At 41.4% G+C, this 20,672-nt stretch overlaps 1 protein-coding gene across 1 annotated transcript; it reads right to left on the reverse strand.

The window, feature by feature from the left end:
* Positions 1 to 461: 461 nt before the first annotated feature.
* Positions 462 to 18,688, reverse strand: JCHAIN (joining chain of multimeric IgA and IgM). Its single transcript, XM_033939727.1, has 4 exons — positions 18,458 to 18,688; positions 8,906 to 9,032; positions 7,307 to 7,387; positions 462 to 1,081 (listed from the first exon to the last, which is right to left on the reverse strand). The coding sequence occupies exons 1-4, from the start codon at positions 18,531 to 18,533 to the stop codon at positions 880 to 882; spliced, it is 486 nt and encodes a 161-aa protein (XP_033795618.1). The 5' UTR covers positions 18,534 to 18,688; the 3' UTR covers positions 462 to 879.
* Between the last annotated feature and the right edge of the window lie 1,984 nt (positions 18,689 to 20,672).

Below are 20,672 nucleotides of genomic sequence, written 5' to 3' on the forward strand. Positions count from 1 at the left end.
CTGCAAGGGGGCCATGATCCTGCCCCACAGACCCCACTGGACTACCAGGTATGGAGGTGGGCTCAGTAGGCCTGCCTACAATTTTGGGAGAAGGTGGCCAGGTAGGGAAGGGGGTCTTTCACACAAGCAGGGGAAGAGATGCATAATACCTTGCAGCCTTCAGAATGCTCTAGTCTAGAACAAACCCCTGGAACCATAGCAGCCAACTTTGCAAAACTATAGTAGGTGCTAAACCCAATGGAAAGTTCCTTTCCTTGGACAAAGTTAGTGGTACTCAAGCACACACAGTACTAGCTCCTATGCCTAGAACACATATGGCCGTTTGCCTTTTGGTATGAATGTATTTCAAATGTATTTCATTTAAGCTTCCATGCCACTGGAGTAAATGGCTTGAATGCAATACATTTCAACCATCATCCAAGGAAATAAACAATGAGGAAAGCAATGAATTGTTTCTATTGTTGAAATGAAATGTGATGCACAAATGTGCTTTATTTGCACAATAGATAAAGAAAAAGCAATGCCTCGTGGCACAGGAAAATTACAGCAAGGTTATCAAAATACGAATCCACATATTATTAAGGGCTGATCACCAGTTGACAAGGTTTCTCTCGCTAGTCAGGCATTATTTACATAGATCTGTAGTAGAGGGATAGCAGATGGCTCCATATCAGTAGCAAGGAAAGTTGATTCTGGATGTGACCCCTTTCATCTATGCTCTTGTTGTCCTGCTTTTTTTCTTAGGAAAATTGGAAGTACAAGTTCATAGATGCTATTGGGCAACACCAAGACTGTCTAAAACCCTCCCCAATGACCTGGGGTCATCTAATGGTACTGTTCTTGATATAGAATAACACCTAGAGAGAATCACGTCTTCCTCTAATCATAGCAGGATTCTGGAGTCAGGGCTGCCTTCATCACCTTGGTATGTCCTCCATACTCGTATACGATGTCTCTGCTGTAGCATTTGTTCCTGTTGTAGGTGTAGCATGTATCCTCAAGAGCATCACAGCCAGTGCTCTGAGAGGCCATCACTATACTATCACCCAGTTGAATTTCGGTTGGGTCACACTTTTTACAGCTAGAAGGCACACACAGAATATATGTTAGCAATGGTCACTGAAAACAGATACAGCTCTTGTACCTGGAAAAATAATTCCTGCCTGACAGGGCCATTATAATATGCAAACATAAGAGCAAGCAGTTGTAAAATAGGGTTGGCGACTTTTTGAAAGAGAAACCCCATCACCTGCCATACGCATGTCCTATCCTATGTTCCCCCAAGCTTGCCTGAAGGTTAAGAAGGTACATCCTGCTAATGGATTTTGGAGTCCTCTACCAATTTTCTGTTTTCTGCCCCAGTCATTTCATAATATCATATCTACCCCCAAAAAATTATCTTCTAAGTAATCCAGTCTATAAGACTGTTAAAAATATCAACCTAAGCATCAAAAATGTTCCCTATAATCTTATGAGAGTTGGGCTGAAAAGTTCTCAGCCCAACCAACCAACTTCATAAATTCTGAGCGTTATTTTGCCACTAGCTGAAAATAGTGTTATCTTATTTTGTTAAGCACCAATTTGCAGAAACATTGTTTCAGATCACTGATTGAACCATATCCATGTCATTCTCATCTTGGTTGTGCTGAGAACTTTTCAGTACCCCCTCATATTAGAGTGTCTTTTTTGAATGATATGTTAGAGTCCTCAGTTAAATTGTAACAATTCAATCCATAATAAATAGAGACATTTAAATTAATATAGCTATATTTAAGTCCCTCATCAATGCTCTGAGTCACCATAACATCAGCGGGCTCTATACATATGCTTAAAGTGTAGTGACTGCCAACCAAAATTAATGGTAAGTGCAATGCTAATCAAAAGTCACATAAACTACAAATTATCCCAATATGAAATGGAAAAATATGCACACGATGTCTCTCAGAATCTGGGAATTGTATCATAAAACACTTATTTTGAAGGTGAAGTTGCTCTCTTCTCTTGAACTAAGGGGTTCGACAGAGTTTTGTTTTGGAGTTACACAATCCTTTGGGAACCCATTATTTGTTAATAGAACAAGAGAAGGAAGTCATGCACTGCTACAAAAGGTGGCCATCTTTTGTATCAGAACATGACTTCCTTCTCTTGTTCTAGACTTTGAGAAGCATTGTGTCGGTACAGTTAGATGCAAGTGTCCATATGTATATGGACGATATTCAGCTTTATTTAGTATATTCTGATTTTTTTGTGCCACATACAGTACATAACCCAGTACAAATACAGTTCCTGTCTTTGGCTAAAGTATTCATTGTGCCACAAGGAAAGAATAATGATCTCTGGCAGGTAGTGACAGGGTGTAGGTAGATTTATGGGTAAGACAAAGTTACATGCATATCTCATTGCTAGGATATACCATAAATACCTTTCCAGATTCAGCAGTCTTTGCCTACTTATATGAAACAGACCAAGGCTATATGAAATATTTTATTATAGAAATAGAAAAATATAATTCATAAGCCAGCAGCAAATAATAACTAATTGTTGTTCACAAAATATCCGAATATATATATGAAACTCAGTACATAATTATCACACAACACTTGCTAGATAAATGAGTAACTAATTTTTACATACTAGATAGCAAAGTTTACAGCGATATGTCAATGAAGAAATGGTAGAGGAGACAGAAGTCAGTTTATCAAGATGAACCAGGCATTCTTCATTCAAATAGCTTTACTTAAAGGTAGGTCAAATGTTTGGAGCCTGTAGGGATCTGATAGTGCATCTGTTATATATTATTCTTAAGAAAAATAAACGTGAATAGATAGGAAGATATTCACAGTCTACACAACATGGTTTGCAACCACTCCATGGTACTGAAACTCTTTTATTAATTTTAGTTTCTGCGACAAGTAAGATTATGAGTTTTGGAAAACAGACATTATTGCTTCAGTTTGATATATCTGCAGTATTTGATTCAATAGATCATAATGTTATGCTGCATAGATTGAGTGGTATTGGAATGAGTGCTTTTGGATTGGGTGGAAAGGTGTTGAATTGGATTTTGTGTTAAAGGAATTAATGTAAATTCAGAGTATTGGAGTGCAAATTGTGTTCCTCAAGGGTCACCAGTATCTCCTTTGCTTTTTAATTTTGTATATGAGCTCTATGGGTGAATGGTTGACAAATTTCGTCATTTTTATTTTCTCTTATGCTGGTGACATTTTTATCTTAAGTCCAGCTTTGGATAATCCGGAGATGGCTTTGAGATTTGTTCAAAAGGTAATTATATTAGTGGATAATTGGGCAACCAATAATTTCTTACAGCTTAATAAACAAAAGACTAAGGCCCCCTTTTATCAAGCCACATTAGGGGTTTTTTTAAATTGCCAGCCGCTGTGGTAAAAGCTCCAACATTCATAGGAATTCTATCACCATTGGCAGCCAGCAATAAAAAACCCTAACATGACTTGATAAAAGGGGGCCTATATTAGTTTGTTTTGGTAATCCAAGTGGGTTTACAGTCGACTCCATCTAAGTGCACGTCGGTTAAGCGTACGCTTCGGTAATCCGCAGCCTACTACCATGGTACCATTTTTTTAACATTAAACTCCGGATAATTGCAATTCTGATAAGCACACAATCTGCTTATGAGCACTGATGTTATAGGTCCCTCCTCTATTCATTCATATTACATTCACTCCGGTTAAAAGCAATCATGTCCTGACATTGATGAGCCATGTGTTTCGAATCAGCAGTCTAGGCCTGGCCAGGTGTTCGAACTTTCAAAACTGCGTCAAAGTGTCGCATGGACAAAAATCTTTGTCTTTGACTGAACATGTCGATGTCTTAAAGAAACTTGATCAACAGGAGAGTCAGGTCTCTATTATAAAACACTACAGCATTTATCCTAGCCAGATTTCTCGTATTTACAAAAAAAAAAACAACCATATTGAAAGACTGGCAAAACAACAGCAATTCTACCAGAAAACGGAAAATAATTGGGAAGGCTGGAGACATTGTAAAGGCATTGCTGCAATGGTTTGCTGAAGCTAGAAGTCATCAACTGCCAATCAGTTGGCCTCTGCTGATGGAGAAAGCAGCACAGCTATCTGAAGAACTGGGTGTAGAAGACTTCAAAGCAACAAACGGATGGCTAGAGAGGTGGAAAGGTCGCAACGGCATAAAATTTAAGAAACAGCATGGTGAAAAACAAGACGTGGATAAGTTTGGTGCAGAAAGATGGGTCATGGAAGTGTTGCCATCAATCATTAGTGGATATGAACCATGCAATATTTTCAATGCTGATAAGATGGGCCTATACTAGTGTTCCATTGGCTTTCAAACACAGCGAAACTGTTGGGTTTAAGGTGTCAAAGGAACGATTGACATTGCTGCTCAGTTGCAATATGGACAGTAGTGAAAAGCTCGAGCCACTGGTGATTGGGAAGAATCGAAATCCTCGGTGCTTCAAAAACATTAAACACCTGCCTGTTGAATATGAAAGCAACAAAAATGCATGGATGATGGCGACACTGTGGATTGAATGGTTGCAGAAGCTTGACAATCTGTTGAGAAGGTGTAGGAGGCACATTGTAATGCTGTGTGATAACTGTGCAGCACACAGCAATGACGTAAGACTAATCAACATCAAACTTGTGTTTCTTCCGCCAAACATGACCTCTTTGATCCAACCAATGGACCAAAGGATAATTGCCAACTTCAAACATCATTACAGGTTGCTCGTCTTAAGATATGTGATGGCAGTGATTGATGCAAGTATGGAATCCAGCCCCCGAGCTGCTGAGCTCGCGAGAAAAATGACGGTGCTTGACTCTCTTCACATGGTACGGGAGGCGTGGAGTCGAGTCTCATCATCAATTATTTCAAATTGCTATCGACGGGCGAGCTTCATTCAGGCATCTGATGAGACTTTGTCCACTGAACTCCCAGTTGGACTCTCACCACAAGAGTTTGAGCTGTATGTCGCCGTTGACAACGATATGCTCATATCATCTGACAGCACTAATTGCGATATCTGTACAGTCATAAAGGACACTGCAGACAACCAAGAGTCTGATGAAGATGGAGATACTACTGCGGTCATCACGACTAATGAAACACCTTCTCAGATGCGCTGAAGTCCCTACACATGCATTGTTATCTGGAAACAAATGGATGTCACGACTATGGGCAGTTTTACAGCATCAGTAGTCAGATACACAGCCTGAATTATGCAATCTGCGTGCAGAAAACAATGACTGATTATTTCAGTAGAATGTTGGTTTAAAAAAAGGTTTACAGTGTATTGCAATAGAAGGAACAGTGCTGTTTCTTTTTTTATTATTATTCATTTATCATTATTTCAACAAAATAAACTTATTGAACAAACAAAAGTTTTTCCAAACTAGAGGAATAGTGCTGTTTCTATAACTGAACAGTGTTAGATTTTATTCGGTGTGCTTTTTTTGCTGAGTAAAAGTTTTATTGCATTTGACTACAGCGCACTGTGATTTTTCCTGACTAAAAAGTGGTGGTACTCCGATTAAGCGCACACTTCGTTTAAGCGCACTGTTCCGGAGGCCTTGCACTTAAGTGGAGTTGATTAAATTGGTCAGAAGATAGTACTGAGTACTGGAGAAATTCTTACGATAGAAGAAAAATCTAGGGTTTTAGGAATTATTTTGGATTGTGGGTTGACATTTGAGAATCAAATAAATGGGTTGGTAAAGAAAGTCTTTTTTTGTTTGCGCCAATTACGGGCAATACATTCAGTTTTATCTTTAGAGAGTTTTCAAACGGTGGTAAGAGCTATCGTACTGCCTCAGTTGGATTACTATTATTCTTTATATTGTGGTGTTACACTGAATTTTAAAAAATAGGCTGCAATTGCTTCACAATATGGCTGTGCGTTTGATTTTTAGAGCAAAAAATATGACCAGGCTACTCCTCTTCTGAATCAATTACACTGGTTGAAGATTGAGAAGAAAGTAAATTTTAAAGGGCATGGAGGACCTCTCATATACTGACAGACTGAAAAAGCTAGGGCTTTTCTCCCTGGAAAAGCGGAGACTTAGAGGAGACATGATAGAAACCTTCAAGATCATGAAGGGCATAGAAAAAATAGACAGGGACAGATTTTTCAAATTAAGGGGATCAATAAGTACAAGGGGGCACTCAGAGAAATTGAAAGGGAAAAGGTCTAGAACAAACGCCAGGAAGTTCTTTTTCACACAGAGGGTGGTGGATACATGGAACGCGCTACCGGAGGATGTGATAAACAGGAGCACGCTACAGGGGTTCAAAGAAGCTTTGGATAGGTACTTGGAAGACAAAGGGATTGAGGGGTACAGATAAGAGTAGAGGTAGATTATAGGGATGGGATTAGAGGTAAGTTACAAAATTAATCAGGAACCACTGTTCAGGCACTAGGCCTGATGGGCCGCCACGGGAGCGGACCTCTGGTCTGACTCAGCGAGGGCAACTTCTTATGTTCTTATGTTCTTAAATTGGTTATACTTATATATAAATTGTTGCAGGCAATGGGACCAGAAGGTTTAATGAAGTATATAACTTTCCCAATAAATAGAGCTACCTCCCAGTATCAACAGTCATTGAGGCTTGGCTATTCTATAAGTTCATATGGTCACTTGAAATCTTTGATGACCAAATCTTTGGAGTTTATAGGAAAAAAAAGCTTTGATCTTCCAACTGCACTAAGAAAAGTTTCTTATATCTTTAGAAAATTGTTAAAAACATTTTATTTGTAATGATAGTTAAATGAATACAGCTCCCACCCTCCTGATTCGCAGTTTCCCCAATAGCAAATTTGGTTATTTGCAATTTTTTTGGGCCTTGATATTTAATTGAGAAACACCGCCCCAGACATCCCCCAGACCTTACCTGGTGGTCTAGTGGAAACGCGGGGCAGGAGTTTCCATTGTAGTCTTGTGAGACCACGGGAACTCACAGCATGGCTCTGTATGGGGCAGGAGTGTAGGATGATCACTACTGCCCTGCGTCGCCGCTAGACCACCAGGTAAGGTCGGGGATGCAGGAGGGAGGCGGGGGTGGGTCAGAGCCAGCCCAACTAATTATTTGTGATTTTCCCTATTCGTGGGCCAGCTCTGCCCCTAACCCCCGCGAATATTGAGGGTCTGCTGTAATTTTGTTTGGACACAATATTTTTTTAAAATTGTTGTTATCCATCTAGAATCTATTATGAGAATAGTGCAGAATATAAATAAATAAGAATAAAATCCAGATCTAATTATGACACTAAACATCAACAGGAGGCAAAACTTACAGGTCTGAAAGTCGGTAGACAAAGTTTGTCCTCAAGGGAGATGTTGGGTCTGATATGTTTTCTCTGCTTCGCAAGGGAACCCTGAGAAAAATGAAAAGAGAGCTTTCTTACTCACTGTATACCCTGATTATCAATGTCTACAGCCAGGTCTACAAGAAAAGCAACAGCAGTTCATGATTTTATTCATTACTAGGAGATATTGATAGAGTTTCTGAAAATTTTCCCTACATTTCTGTTCCCAGGACAATGGTCCTTTTCACACTCTGCACTGCCCCATGAAAACCTGCACAACTGAAGGCCCGGGGAAGGGGAAGTTTAACAGACAAACTGCAGTGCAGACCTCTGGCTCAGGGGTAGTGCTGAGTCTTTATATCAGGCCTATATGTAGGCACAGGTGAAATAGGCAACTGCTTAAGATGCCAAATTTTTAAGGAACCAAAAGGATAACATTATAAACGAGTGCCTAGACTTACATACCATTTATACCCATTAATTGTCATTTAATGCGTGTATGTGCACTGGCAGTTATTCTATAAGGTACGGCTTAAGTGCTAAGCTCATAACTGTAAAGCAGTACATATGTGGGCGGAGCATGGGTGGACCATGGTTGTGTCATCAAACAACAAGCAAACTATAGAATGCTATCGGTTATTCGTGTTGCATTGGCACGCTTAAGCATGTCAATTTGGTGTACCAACACAACTTTACTCTAGCATTGTATAATGGTTTAGGCGCACCCAGGCATTGATATAGAATGGGTGCTCAGCATGCACCATTATAATGCTTAAATTAAGTTGCCAAGTTAAAGAATTAACCCCCAAATCCCTGATTCCTTAGGATCAGGAGTGGCTCAAGGCAATCTGCTGCCTAAGGCGAGGGATGAGCTGGCACCCCCTCCCAAGCATCCAAAATGGGGGTGGGACAAGGGCTGCCCCAACTATTAGGCTTTCTGCTTTCATCCTTCTCCCCCCAGTGGGCAATTTTACCATTTCACCTCCTCCCCCGCCTCTATCTTCAATTTGTTGTAAAAGTTGCCAGGAGGCGGTAGCAATTCACAGAGCTACCCTGCTGCCGGTCCCAGCATCTTCTCTCCATTGCAGCCCACCCCAGTGGAAATAGAAAGTTATCAGAGAGGGCGGACCGTAGTTGAGAGAAGATGCCAGGAATTGCTACCACCGCCTAGAAAATTTTATGACAAATTTAAGGTAGATGAGGGAGGGAGGTAGAATGGGAAAAAATGCCTATTGGGGGGAGTAGAGTGAAAGCAGAAAGCCTAATAGTTGGGGCAGCCCTTTGGGGCCTGCCCCCATCCAGAAATTCAACACCCCTTTAAACTTCAGGTGGGGATGCCATAGCCCCGCCAGCCAAAAAAAATACTGTTCCTGAGCTGGTCCCCTCTCTTCCTTTCATTGCTTCTTAATGCAGAAGTCAATGGTATGCCTTCAGCTGATGGTGGGACTTCTCATGCAAGCTCAGTTCACTCAGGGCCTCAGCATCCCTGTCAGCAAAGGTATGTTTAGAGCGCATGGAGGGAGGAGGAAGTTAGGAATGTATTGGACCTCCCAGTCCACCCCTGGATGCCCCCAAAATTGCACTTACATGATTTGTATGTTTCTCTCCACCACCTCTTCATCAGGGTTGTCTTTCGAAGGAACTAACCGAGAAGTGACTCTAACACATTTGCATTTGTTATTAACCAGGACATGCTCACCACCGTTGCCCAGAGCTGAAACAATAAGATTTTTACAAAAAATATATATATATATATATATATATTAATGAATATAAAAACAAAGCAAAGATTTCCTGCTTCATCGGTATTCTTTCAAAGGAATCTCAGATGTGAACAGTTAATAGCCTCCATTCCATTGATCTATATGCCCACTGCAGAAAGGGGAAGAAGCATACTGTGGACGGCACATGTTCACTTCCCAGTTTGTATACAGGTAGTCACTGGTACACATTTCCCATAACTAGATGCTTTGGGGTCAGTTGTGTACCTAGATACTCACATTTGTGCATACATTATGTTTCAAATGCCAGCAATTACACATGCTAGCATGGCATCTAATTGCTGTTCTGCAAATACCCACTTTCATGGCTGCATATTTGCAAGAGGGGCATACACAGGGGCAGAATATGGGAAGGACATAGAAAGAGCTCCTACTTATGCTCATAACTTACAGAACAACAAGCCACACTTTGCTGCTCGTACTTACAGAAGATCTCTCGCATAAATGTGAGCACCTAAATGTTAAGCATATTAGGTTAATGGTAAAGGGGATGGACTCGATATACTTCTTTTTCTGTGTGGTTACAATCAAAGTGGTCTATATATTTTAGACAAGTGCTTATTTTGTATCTGGGGCAATGAAGTGTTAAGAGACTTGCCTAGAGTCACAAAGAGATGCAGTGGGAATTGAACTCTAACCACTAGGCCACTCCTCCACTGTTATGCTTGGTAGATGCCTTCATTCCTTTACAGAATAGGATCTTACTGAGCCATCCAGGTGCCTGATTCTAGGCGCCCTATTACAGAACTGCGCCTTTTGTACCTGCATGGTGACTTCTGGAACTATGGTAGAGCTTACTTTATTATTCAGCTGAATATGAATACTAGTAATGGACATTGAGCTTTAACATAACAAATAATAAAAGCAGCAACATTAAATGAGAGATCAAGTGTTCATTGCAGTAGGATTTATCACAATAGAGCCCTGGATTATTCGTAATGTATTCAGGGCCGAATCAAATCAAATATGCAGTACAGCCCTACTTTCAAGTGTACTTAAAACCAATGCGCAATATCTTCTTCCCATCTGCTGATTTCAGAGAGAGCAAATCCCAATAGGATCCTAGTTAGGACCTTGGGCATCTAAAGAACGGGCTGAGCCTGTCAATCAGTGAAGGATTTGCAGGATATTGTGAGGCTGTGAATTTGTATCAGTTCTCTCTCTCTCTCTGTCCCAGACAGTGAACCCAATTGCTTGTCTTTAGGCTACAGGATGGCTCTTTGCTATGGTACCATGGTCTTGGTCACCTGCTCAGATTGGTTTAGAATGGCAAAGCTGCAGACTGAAAAAAACTTCATAACAGGATCAGTAGCTGCTGTACAGTCAAAAGAAGCTAACAATCACATGAAGTGAGAAAGCTTTTATTTTCAACTATCCTGGGATAAGAGAGGCTAAAGAGGTTTCTGGGTGTATTTAGCAATCTCAAATCAGTCTGTCTAGTTAGGTCTTTTTAACTGTTTTTGCAAAAGCGAAAGATGTTGTTCTTAAATATTTGGGAACCATATCTGCAAGCCTTGCATCCAAAGGGCCGCAGTGCGGACTTAAGATGGGTGTCCTAATCTGGGCGCCTGGATAGTTGGGCTGGGAGAGTACAGGCGAGTATTGGTGGAGTGGGGAGTACTTCCCATAGCCCTAATAGTTGGGAGGAGGGAGATTGGGGAGGGAGTGAGGGGTTTAGATAGGTTCTGGAACTTAGATACGGACAGGGTTAAGGGGATTTAATGGGGGGAGGGGGTGGGGTGGCATTTTCGGGGCTCATAAGAGTCCAGGGCCTCAGAGTGCCTTTCCACTCTCCTTACCCTCGCTCGCCCTCAGTAGAGTGGGCAGGGGGGGAGTTTGGTTGATGTTCCTTTTCTTTTATCCATGTTTGTTATACTATTATATATGATGCGTATTTGTTTGTACTGTGCACCTTGGGGGTGCCTTGGCATTGTTTTTGTTGTTGTTTACATCAATAAAAATTGTTTGAACCTAACTGTTTTTGCAGCATCAGCTTGACTTATAAAACCACTGCACCACTTCACCACAAGCTCTTTGTGTCAGTGGAGAGATCTCAGACTTCCCTCCCTGGGTTTGAATTTGCAAAACACCAACATTCAAAGTGAGGGGAGCTAGAGGAGAAAAGTGTCCCAAAACACTCCACACCACAGCCAGTGAAGGGTATTTTAACGTGCACATGAGATACTGTACAATAGAATTTTAGTAAAATGTGACATTAATATACATGATACATTAAAATGGTAGATAAAATCATCTATGATGGCATGCTATTATTTATTCACATGTATTTATCTATTTATTAGATAGCATTCAACTTAGCAATTAGAGAGCACCTGCAATTCACCAAGGATCCAGAGGAGGTCACTATTGCCACGTACATTCATGCATATACTGTACTGTATATGAGAAGTACTACCGATATATTCATAAGTGTGGACAAAAAGGGCATCTACCTAGGCCTCAACCAGGGCTTCAGGCAGGAATAGAAAGTTCCATTCTGACCTGTTTTGTCAAGCTGAGAGTTTCGAAGAACACAAAGAAAAGGGGAGCACTGAAAACAACCCTCTTTCAGGACACCATTTTGTCCAGCATTTGCCCTGAAAAACTGTTAAAAGAAATACCAAGTTACCAGTTCTAGGCTGCACATTTGAGGACAGTCCTGGATTTCCAACTAGAGAATGACACGGTGACAAAATTTATCACTGTTCCCGTCCCCGCAAATTACCGCGGGAAACCATCTCCATGTCATTCTTTAAGGAGAGCAGGAAGAATCGGAGTATGAATGGGACATCCACTGACCCTCAAGCCTTACATTGAAGAATGCTGGTGTAGAAGAACTAAGGTTGAGATAGACACTATAGAATGGTTTGAATGGAAACAGTGATGAATTTTGTCACCCTGTCATTCTCTATTTCCAACCACTCCATCCTGGTGCATTATGGGAGCTGCAGCACTGATTTCAGTGGTCAGAATCAGGTACTCCAAATCCCATACTGCTTTGGGATATACATTCAACATCAAGACTGTGCCAAAATTTCCAGCCAGGAATGGGGTAACTTGGCATCTTTGCATTAAACTTCCAAGCCCATAAAGTGAAGAGTCTGTGACATTTTAGATTCTGAGAAACTAGAGCAATCAATCAATTTTATTTAGTAAAAGAAATTATTTGTTGCACATACATCACACCTAATCAAATTCCACCTAGAACTAAAAGAGCCTACTTTTCAGGATGAACACAGGGAGATTTATAGATATGTATCCTCAAACGTGAATAGGTATGGATCCAGAAGAAAAAAACTTTTGGAGACCATGTGTATCCTCCATAACCCCCCCCCCCCCCCAACTCCAACATGTCATGAGAATGCAGTGTGGCTAAGGCACCAAATGCAAAAACTACTAGGGAGCATACAGACACACAAGGCACTCATAAGACTGCATTTCATTAGGAGAATAGGCTAAAAATATAATTGCATATGCCTATCTTTTGTTGAAAGATTATTTTATTTTGTCCACATTAATGGATGTTATAGCACATATATAATACTAGGATGGATTGAGACATCCGAGTTTTACACACACTAGGTAAATCCGTTCACTAAGTACTGTTCACTTTGGAAGCGTTCATATCTGGAATATAGTTTTGTATTGTTAGCATTCATTTTTAAATAGAATTTAATCCTTCTGCTTTAGGAATGGTCATAAGGCTCTCATTTTGCAATTGAATCAGGATAGAAGGAATTATTATATACCCTGGTTGGGATAAGGTGGACTACAAATCTTAATAAATGAAATGAAAACCGCCGCCCCAAACCCTGATATATTGTGCAGATTCTCAACCTGAGCCCGAAGGCAAAGAAATCACCAGCCTTAGCTCACAGCTCAGTTCTTACACTTGGAACTCAGCCTAAAAGCTTCTGTTTGTACACTGATAAAAACCAGAGACTCATCATTAAATAAACACAGTTCCCAAGAAAAGTATGGCCATGTGGTGTTAGCTTAGGCCTTTCTTCAGCAGTAATTCAAAATGAGTTAGATTCAGGTACAATAGGCAGTTTCCTGCTCACAAGGTCTAACTTTATACCTGAACCAATGGAGTGTTAACTGGCTTGCCCAGCGTCACAAAGAGTTGAAGTGGAATATGACCCTGACTTCCTTCCTTCTTATGTTATTCTTAACCTAGTTTCTCACAAACTTTTTTCTGCCCTGGCACAGTATACTTGGGCCCATGTCTGGAGGGCCTCCGCGCACACATGGATGTCAACACGATGACATCACATGCATATGTGATGTCATGACGTTGATGTCTGCACATGCGCGGAGGGAGCTTGGGGACTTCCAAAACCCAGACAAACTGCCGGGTTTTGGAAATCCCTCTATCTGCTGACCCTGAAATTACTACGTTGGAGGGGCAGCGGAGAGGTTGACAGGCACACCCAGAATCTCGCCACAGCACACAGTTTGCAATTCACTGCTTTAATCACTAGTCCAGCACTTATTAATCTTTCTGAGGACATACCCTATTGCGTAGTACACAGAGAATGTGCTGCCCTTCTCAGGATTGTATGAATTTCAAGAAACAGCTAAAAACCCAACTGTTTGTAGATGCCTTCATGTGATGTTTAAAGGGGTTCATTGACCTAGTTTGGGCCATGCTATGTCCCTTAGGGCTGAGAGATGTTTAATGTGGTGGGAGTTGTAAGATGATTGTAGCAATACCAACATTAGATTACTATGAAATGTAAATATTATATTTAGTCTATTCTTAGGGCATTTGGTTTGTTTTAATGTTATGTACTAGATGTTACTGTGTACACTGCTTAGATTTTAAGCGGTTTATAAATTTTTTTAAATAAATAAATCCCCGTGGAGGAACAGGCCAGTGAATAACTGTATGGAGAGTAAAGTCAGGTCTTCATCCCAAACATGGTGTCACAACCCACAGTTTGGGAAACATTGCACTAAATTATTCCTTCCTCAGTTTCTTAGTACTGTGAGAGGACTTCTGTTATCTGCTTTGTATGGGTTCTCTTTCACTAGGCTCAATGCTGTGACACAGTGCCATAGCAAGGGTGAAAGGTACCCAGGGTGTTGGTGCCCCACCCCCGCCCTCTTCTTTGCCCCCTCCGCTCCTTCCCGACCCCCCCTGCCATGCACACACAACCTTCCCTTCCCCCTTCCCTCTTTAATTATCCTAATGTGAACAGCATCATGAACTTGCTGCCCGCATCGTGCCTGCTCTCCCTTGGATGCCACTTCCTAGGCGTGGGACCTGGAAGTGACGTCAGAGAGAGCCGACACCGATGCAGGGAACAAATTCATGATGCTGCTCGCGCCAGAGAAATTAAAGAGGTACAAGGTACAAGGGAAGGAGCGCATATGCATGGTAGGGGGGTCATGAAGGAGCAGGGGATCAGAGAGAACGAGTGCCAGTGCCCCTACCAACACACATGGGGTGGACTGCCCCACTACGCCACTGCTCTGGGAGCCTGGTTTCTCTTATAGGGGTGACGGAACAATTGAGTGCGCAAGACACAAGCGCGCCACAGGAAAACTTAGTTTTAAAGAGCTCCAACGTGGGTGTAGGGGGCAAAACGGAACTTTCCCCCCCAAAATTGGAAAAAGTTCCATTTTCTCTATAATGGAGGGTTCCAACCCCCCAAGCCCCCCCCTCCTAACAGCAGCGCAAACACTTTGCAGTAAAGTGGGGGGATTCCCCACTCATACCCCACTTCGGAGCTCTTTAAAACTAAGTTTTCCCGCATTGCACTGGTGTCTTGCGCTGAACTGTCAGCACTCGATTGTCGGCGCGCTGGTAACTTGCGCGCGACTGACTATGAACCCTTATAGGTATAATTGCAAAGTGTTTCTTCCATTTACCAGCACAGAGAATAAGAAAGGTTTTCTGACTTCTCTCAGTTATACGCCAAGTTGATTTGCATATTTTTTGGGTTACCCTTCCTCTTTGTGGTCCTCTGCAGTGTGGTCGGGGACATTTTATTGGTATCTAAATCCAGACAGAGAAGCACTCAGCTTGTGACACTTCAAGGACCCTTTCACAGCACAGAATTCATGGAAAAGACTGCTGACACTTAAACATTAGTGATGATAATAATTAATATTTATATGTAACTCATTGAGACAACAGAAGGCTTATGAAGTGCTTCAGTAAATCCCACAAGCTGAGTGTTGCTGGCATTAGAGATATTTATGGAAATCTAGACTGTAAGAATTCATGCTTAGAAACCCCCCCCTCCCCCCCCAACAAGGATAGTTTATAGCAGGCCTGCACAACTTTGGCCCTTACCAGGCCAGGTATTCAGGATTTCCCAAATGAGTATGCATGAGATCAATATGCATACAATGGGAGCAGTGCAGGCAAATAGATCTTATGCAAATACACTGGGGAAATCCTGGAAACCTGACTAGATTCGGCCCTCGAGGACTGGAGTTGTGCAGGCCTGGTTTATAGCATAGAACATATTTGTAGTGAAGTGCCCAAATATTTAACATACTGATATGGTCAAAAGCTTTTATTTAGTTCCATAGTCAAGCTAAACTTTTATGTATCCTTCTCTTAATAAATTACATTTGATTCAAAACATGTGATATATATTTAAATAAATATTTTCAAACCATCATCAATCTCAAAATGTACCACAAATATCATGATCAAATATAATTCCATCATTACACTACTTATTGTACAATTACACTTACAACAGGTAAAACATTCCCCAAGCATACTGATTAAGACATACTATAAACATTGTTAGCTCAATTCAATTGACTAAAAAAAAAATCTTATCCCCCCTTTTACAAAATCGTAGAACAGTTTTTAGCATCTGCCTTAGCAGTTACAGCTCCAATGCTCATAGAAGTCTTATTTTCGGGGAAACATGGTACTATAGACGTTTATAGCCCAACTCAATTGACTCAAAAAATCTTAGTTCTCTCAAGTAGTTGACAGGCTATATTCCTTCTGAAAAACAAAAAGTATTAAACAGCAAACTTCAGTTCTGCTTACCGGTATATGTATTGGAGAAACAGCTGTTGAGAAAGAAACAGACAAGCTTCCAGAGTTCTTGTTTTCACAGTTTCTCCAATACATATAAGTGGGACTGCAGCTTGCAGTTTAATACTTTTTTTTTCAGAAGGCATATAGCCTGTCAATTATTAGTGAGAACTAAGATTTTTTGGAGCATGTCAGTTATTTGTGAGAACAATTTAGACATTTCCAGTTTTCTGAGTACAGAACACAGCCACCAGCCTATTAACTTAAGTATGCCATCAAATCTCATTTTAGTTATTTAAGATCAAGTTTATGGGACAGAAATTCTACAGTGTGTGGTGCAGTGGTTAGAGTTACAGCCTCGGCACCTTGAGGTTGTGGGTTCAAATCCTGTGCTGTTCCTTGTGATCCTAGGCAAGCCACTTAATCCCCCATTTCCCCAGGTAACACTAGAAAGAATGTGAGCCCACCGGGACAGATAGGGAAAAATGCCATTTAGACTATAAGTAGTATATAAATGTTAAAAATAAATACATACAGTGACACATGAGAAGAAATCAGTAGCACATGTTGGGTCAGAGTTACCAAAGGGAAATTCCCTTTTGGGTCTGTGAGGATCATGCTTTCTACCTCCAGCCTTAATAATAATAACTTTATTATTTTATACCGCCATAACCAAAAGTTCTAGGCGGTTTACACTAAAACGAAATACAATAATACAGCGAAATACAATAATACAGTAAAAAATAAAATTATTTGTAAAATAGAATTTCAATAATAAAACTCACTAAGTAATAAACTTATTGAACAAAGTGATCTTAATTAATTTCTGAAAACTGCAATAGGATAACATAGCTTGCTGAATACATTTACCTAACCAAGATTGTTGCCTACCAGCTTGAAATGCTAGGGTCCTATCTAAGAAGGTTTTATATCTACACCAGCGGTCTCAAACATGCGGCCCCCCCAGGGACTATTTTGCGGCCCATGATCTGTCCTCGCCTAAAGCAGGGGTCCCCAATCTGGCTGGCCTGGAAGTTCCTCCCCGACGTTAGAATTGACGTCGGGTGGCGTGAATTGGTCAGCCCCACGCTGGGGAAGATAAACAGGGAGAGTTATGACCTCAGCGCTGGCCTGTTCCCTGATAGTGGAGGCAGCAGCCTGTTCCCCGATTGCGGCGGTGGCAGCCTGTTCCTCAATGGTGGTGGCTTGGGGGAGGGCAGGGAGAAGTAAAGAAAGAAAGGGGGGACAGGGAGACAGAAAGAAAAAAGGGAAACGGGACACAGACAGAAAGAGGCATGGAGAGAGAAAGACAAAGAAAGGGTGGGCATGTAGAAAGAAAAAAAGAAAGAAAGGAGGCACGGAGAGAGAGAGAAAGACAGACATAGAAAGAATGGGGGCATGGATAGAAAAAGAAAGAAGGGGGCAGGGTGAAAGAAACAAAAAGTTGGGGGAGGGAAGGAGACAGATGCCAGACCAGGGGAAAGGAAGGAAGGAGGGAGGGAGAGAAAGGAAAGAAAGAGATGTCAGACCATGGAAATAGGGACAGAAGAAGAGAGAGATAGAACGGAAGGTAAGACATGAAACGTAGATTTTGAAAAGAAAACAGAAAAATTGAATATTAAGTTAATGCCAAAGATGGATGCAAGGCAGAAAGTGAAGATGGAGAGAAAACCAGTCAAAGGACAAGAAGACCCTGGAAACATAGTTAAATGCACAGAAAAATAAAGACACCAGACAACAAAGATAGGGAAAATGATTTTATTTTCAATATAGTGATTGAAATGTGTCAATTTTGAGAAAGGAAAGATATTAAACTTTAAATGTGAGGGCCGCAGAAAAAATAGTTAATGTCTTATTAAAGAAATGACAACTTTGCATGAGGTAAAACTCTTTATAGTTTAGAAATCTTTCCTTTAACAGTTAGTTACCTTATGCAAAATTGTCATTAACTATTTTTCTGCGGCCCTCCAAGTACCTACATATCTAAAATGTGGCCCCACTAAGGGTTTGAGTTTGAGATCACTGATCTACACCCATTAATTTTTGGATAAGAACATAAGTAGAAGTTTCTAGTTTCTCTTGATGGTCTATGCAACACAAAATGAGGGAAGGATGCAGCCACCTGCAGCTCATTGCACTTGTTCATATCCATGCTACTGAGCTAGCAAAAAAATTAATAAATGGATCTGTCCACATATTTTGCAGGTTTCAAGAGAGATCCATTTCACCAACCAGGCACACTTTGCGTGTCTTTTACAGCAAGGGTCTGTGTTCTGGTCATTATGGAAGTGCTAGTAGAAATACTTTTAAATAATGCTGTGATGCAGCTCTTCCAAGCCTCCCTACCTGTTACAAGCACACACCCAAGGACCAGCAGCAGCCCAGCTGCCCAGGGCAGCAACCCAGCTCCGCGCAGCTCCATCCTGCCTCGCTTCCTCCTTCTTTTGAAGAACTTTTGGCTAAAGCTTTTGCCTGCTGCTTTAAGAGGGGAGGAAACGTCAACGGCTCTGTTTCCTAAAATAACAGCGAGGCAGATGAGGGGAGAATCCCTACAAGGTGTGACCACGGCTTATACCGAAACCAGATGTCGCTCAGCAAAATCCCACCAGATCTTTCTGCGGCATTGTTGTAGCTTTGATGAAAACATACTTTGCTGTTGCCTGTGTGCATGCCATTTCTTCTGTCAAATAATGATCTTGCATAAGAATTATTTCCACAGGAATTCACAGAAATAAAGGTGCAAAATGACTTGCAAGTGATATCTTTCCAGTGGACTAAATTAATGTCCAGCATTCAAGAAATCATGTGTCTTCCTCAGAGAGTGTAAGAAAAATCCCTTCCTGAAAAGCCGTCTTGACAGGGTGAAGTATCTTGCACAGATACAACCACTGAGCTTTACCTTCCAGCAGCTGGGAATTGTGTTTTAGGGGCTACATCTTTTCCGGAGGGTTTATTGGAAAAGTATAATAGCTGACTCCATCTTAATATTCCATTTCAGGTGCTGTCTTAACAGTCTGTACTTTCCAGAAAATAACATACACAGAAGACTGAACCATGAATACACGCACATTTGTGAAAGCTCAAACTGATGTCAAATGACATCAGCTGCTTAATATTTATTTTCAGCCTTGTAGACACTATACATAAGCTTTTGGGTGCAAGGCCGGCTTAACCATTAGGCATGACTAGGTGGTCACTCTGGCAGTCAGAGCACAGCAATAATTGGTCCTGACAAAGTCAAAGAACCATCCAATGTTCTTTTAGCTGCAGGGGAGGTAAGCAGTTATCAAATAATACAGTGATTCTCAAACCTGTCCTGAGGAACTCCCAGCAAGTTGAGTTTTTCATCCCTAATGAATATGTATGATATATATTTGCATGCCTGTCTCCTCTTTTATATGCAGATCTCTCTCATGCATATTCATTAGGGACACCCTGAAAACCCAACTGGCTGGGGGTCCCCCCCAGGACAGGTATGAGAACCACTAAGCTCATTTACCTTTGTAAATGACTTTTAGAAATTGCCCTCATTACACATATAGATTCAAAGTTTATTATTGAAAAGTATGATGTCAAATATGTTGTGAGAGGGGTGCTGTTGAGATGCTTATGATCACCGAGTTTAATTTAAATCTTGGAAGGAGGCAACTAGGAACCTGAAACTTAACTGAAGAGAAGGGCTACGACTGAAGGTTTGCAACACAGATCACCCAGAACCCTTATACCAGCCATGGAAGTGTTTGCCTGCTGATCTGTGAAACACACAGTGCAACCAGACAGCAACACTGGCAGAAAAGCCGAGAATAGGCCCAAGAATGAAAAATGCAAAGATGAAGCTGAGAGCTAAATGTACAACTCTATGTCTGATCTTCAAGACCCTTACAGGAAATAGGCCAGAATAAGTGAAGAACAGGAGCTCCTTCTGCACACCTCAAAGGTCTTCCCAAGGAGTATCCTTGGCCACACACGTTCCAAAGTAATTCATGTGCTCCGATACCCATCAGCAAGCCTTCTGTGGAGTAGTTCCCACACTTTGGAATGCACTCCTGAAAGGCTCTGCTTAACACAAGACTAGCCCTGTGCCATGCACTCCTGTCCCCTCAGATACTGAGGCTGAGGTGGCCCAGGATGAGAAAGAAAAACACATGACCCATAAACCAGCCTTCTATCCTCCTATGTGCCCTAATCTCCCCAGTGATAAAGTGCAGGAACTTAGGTGGGTCTATGTATGGAAAGAATGAATAATTTTGAAATAATATTTTCTGTAAATGTTTGATTTCATGAGAAATGCTGCAAATCAGGTTTCCAGATGTCTGGATTTCCCTGGACATGTCTTCCTTTTGAGGACATGTCCAGGTGTCCAGACAGCTTTACAAAACCATTGCACTTTCTCCAGGTTTTGAAAAGCCTCCTTAAATCGTGTCAGGCAGGGAGAAAGTCCGCGCATGCGCAGATGCCACGCGCGGACTTCCTGCCTGACAAGAGCAAGCAGCGGGGGGAGGGGGGTGCTAGGGCGGCCCTGGGGGGTAGGTCTAGGGGGGGTGTCTGAATTTTCCGATTG

This window comes from Geotrypetes seraphini, chromosome 1 (assembly GCF_902459505.1).
Source record: "Geotrypetes seraphini chromosome 1, aGeoSer1.1, whole genome shotgun sequence".
NCBI classification, from domain to species: Eukaryota; Metazoa; Chordata; class Amphibia; order Gymnophiona; family Dermophiidae; genus Geotrypetes; species Geotrypetes seraphini.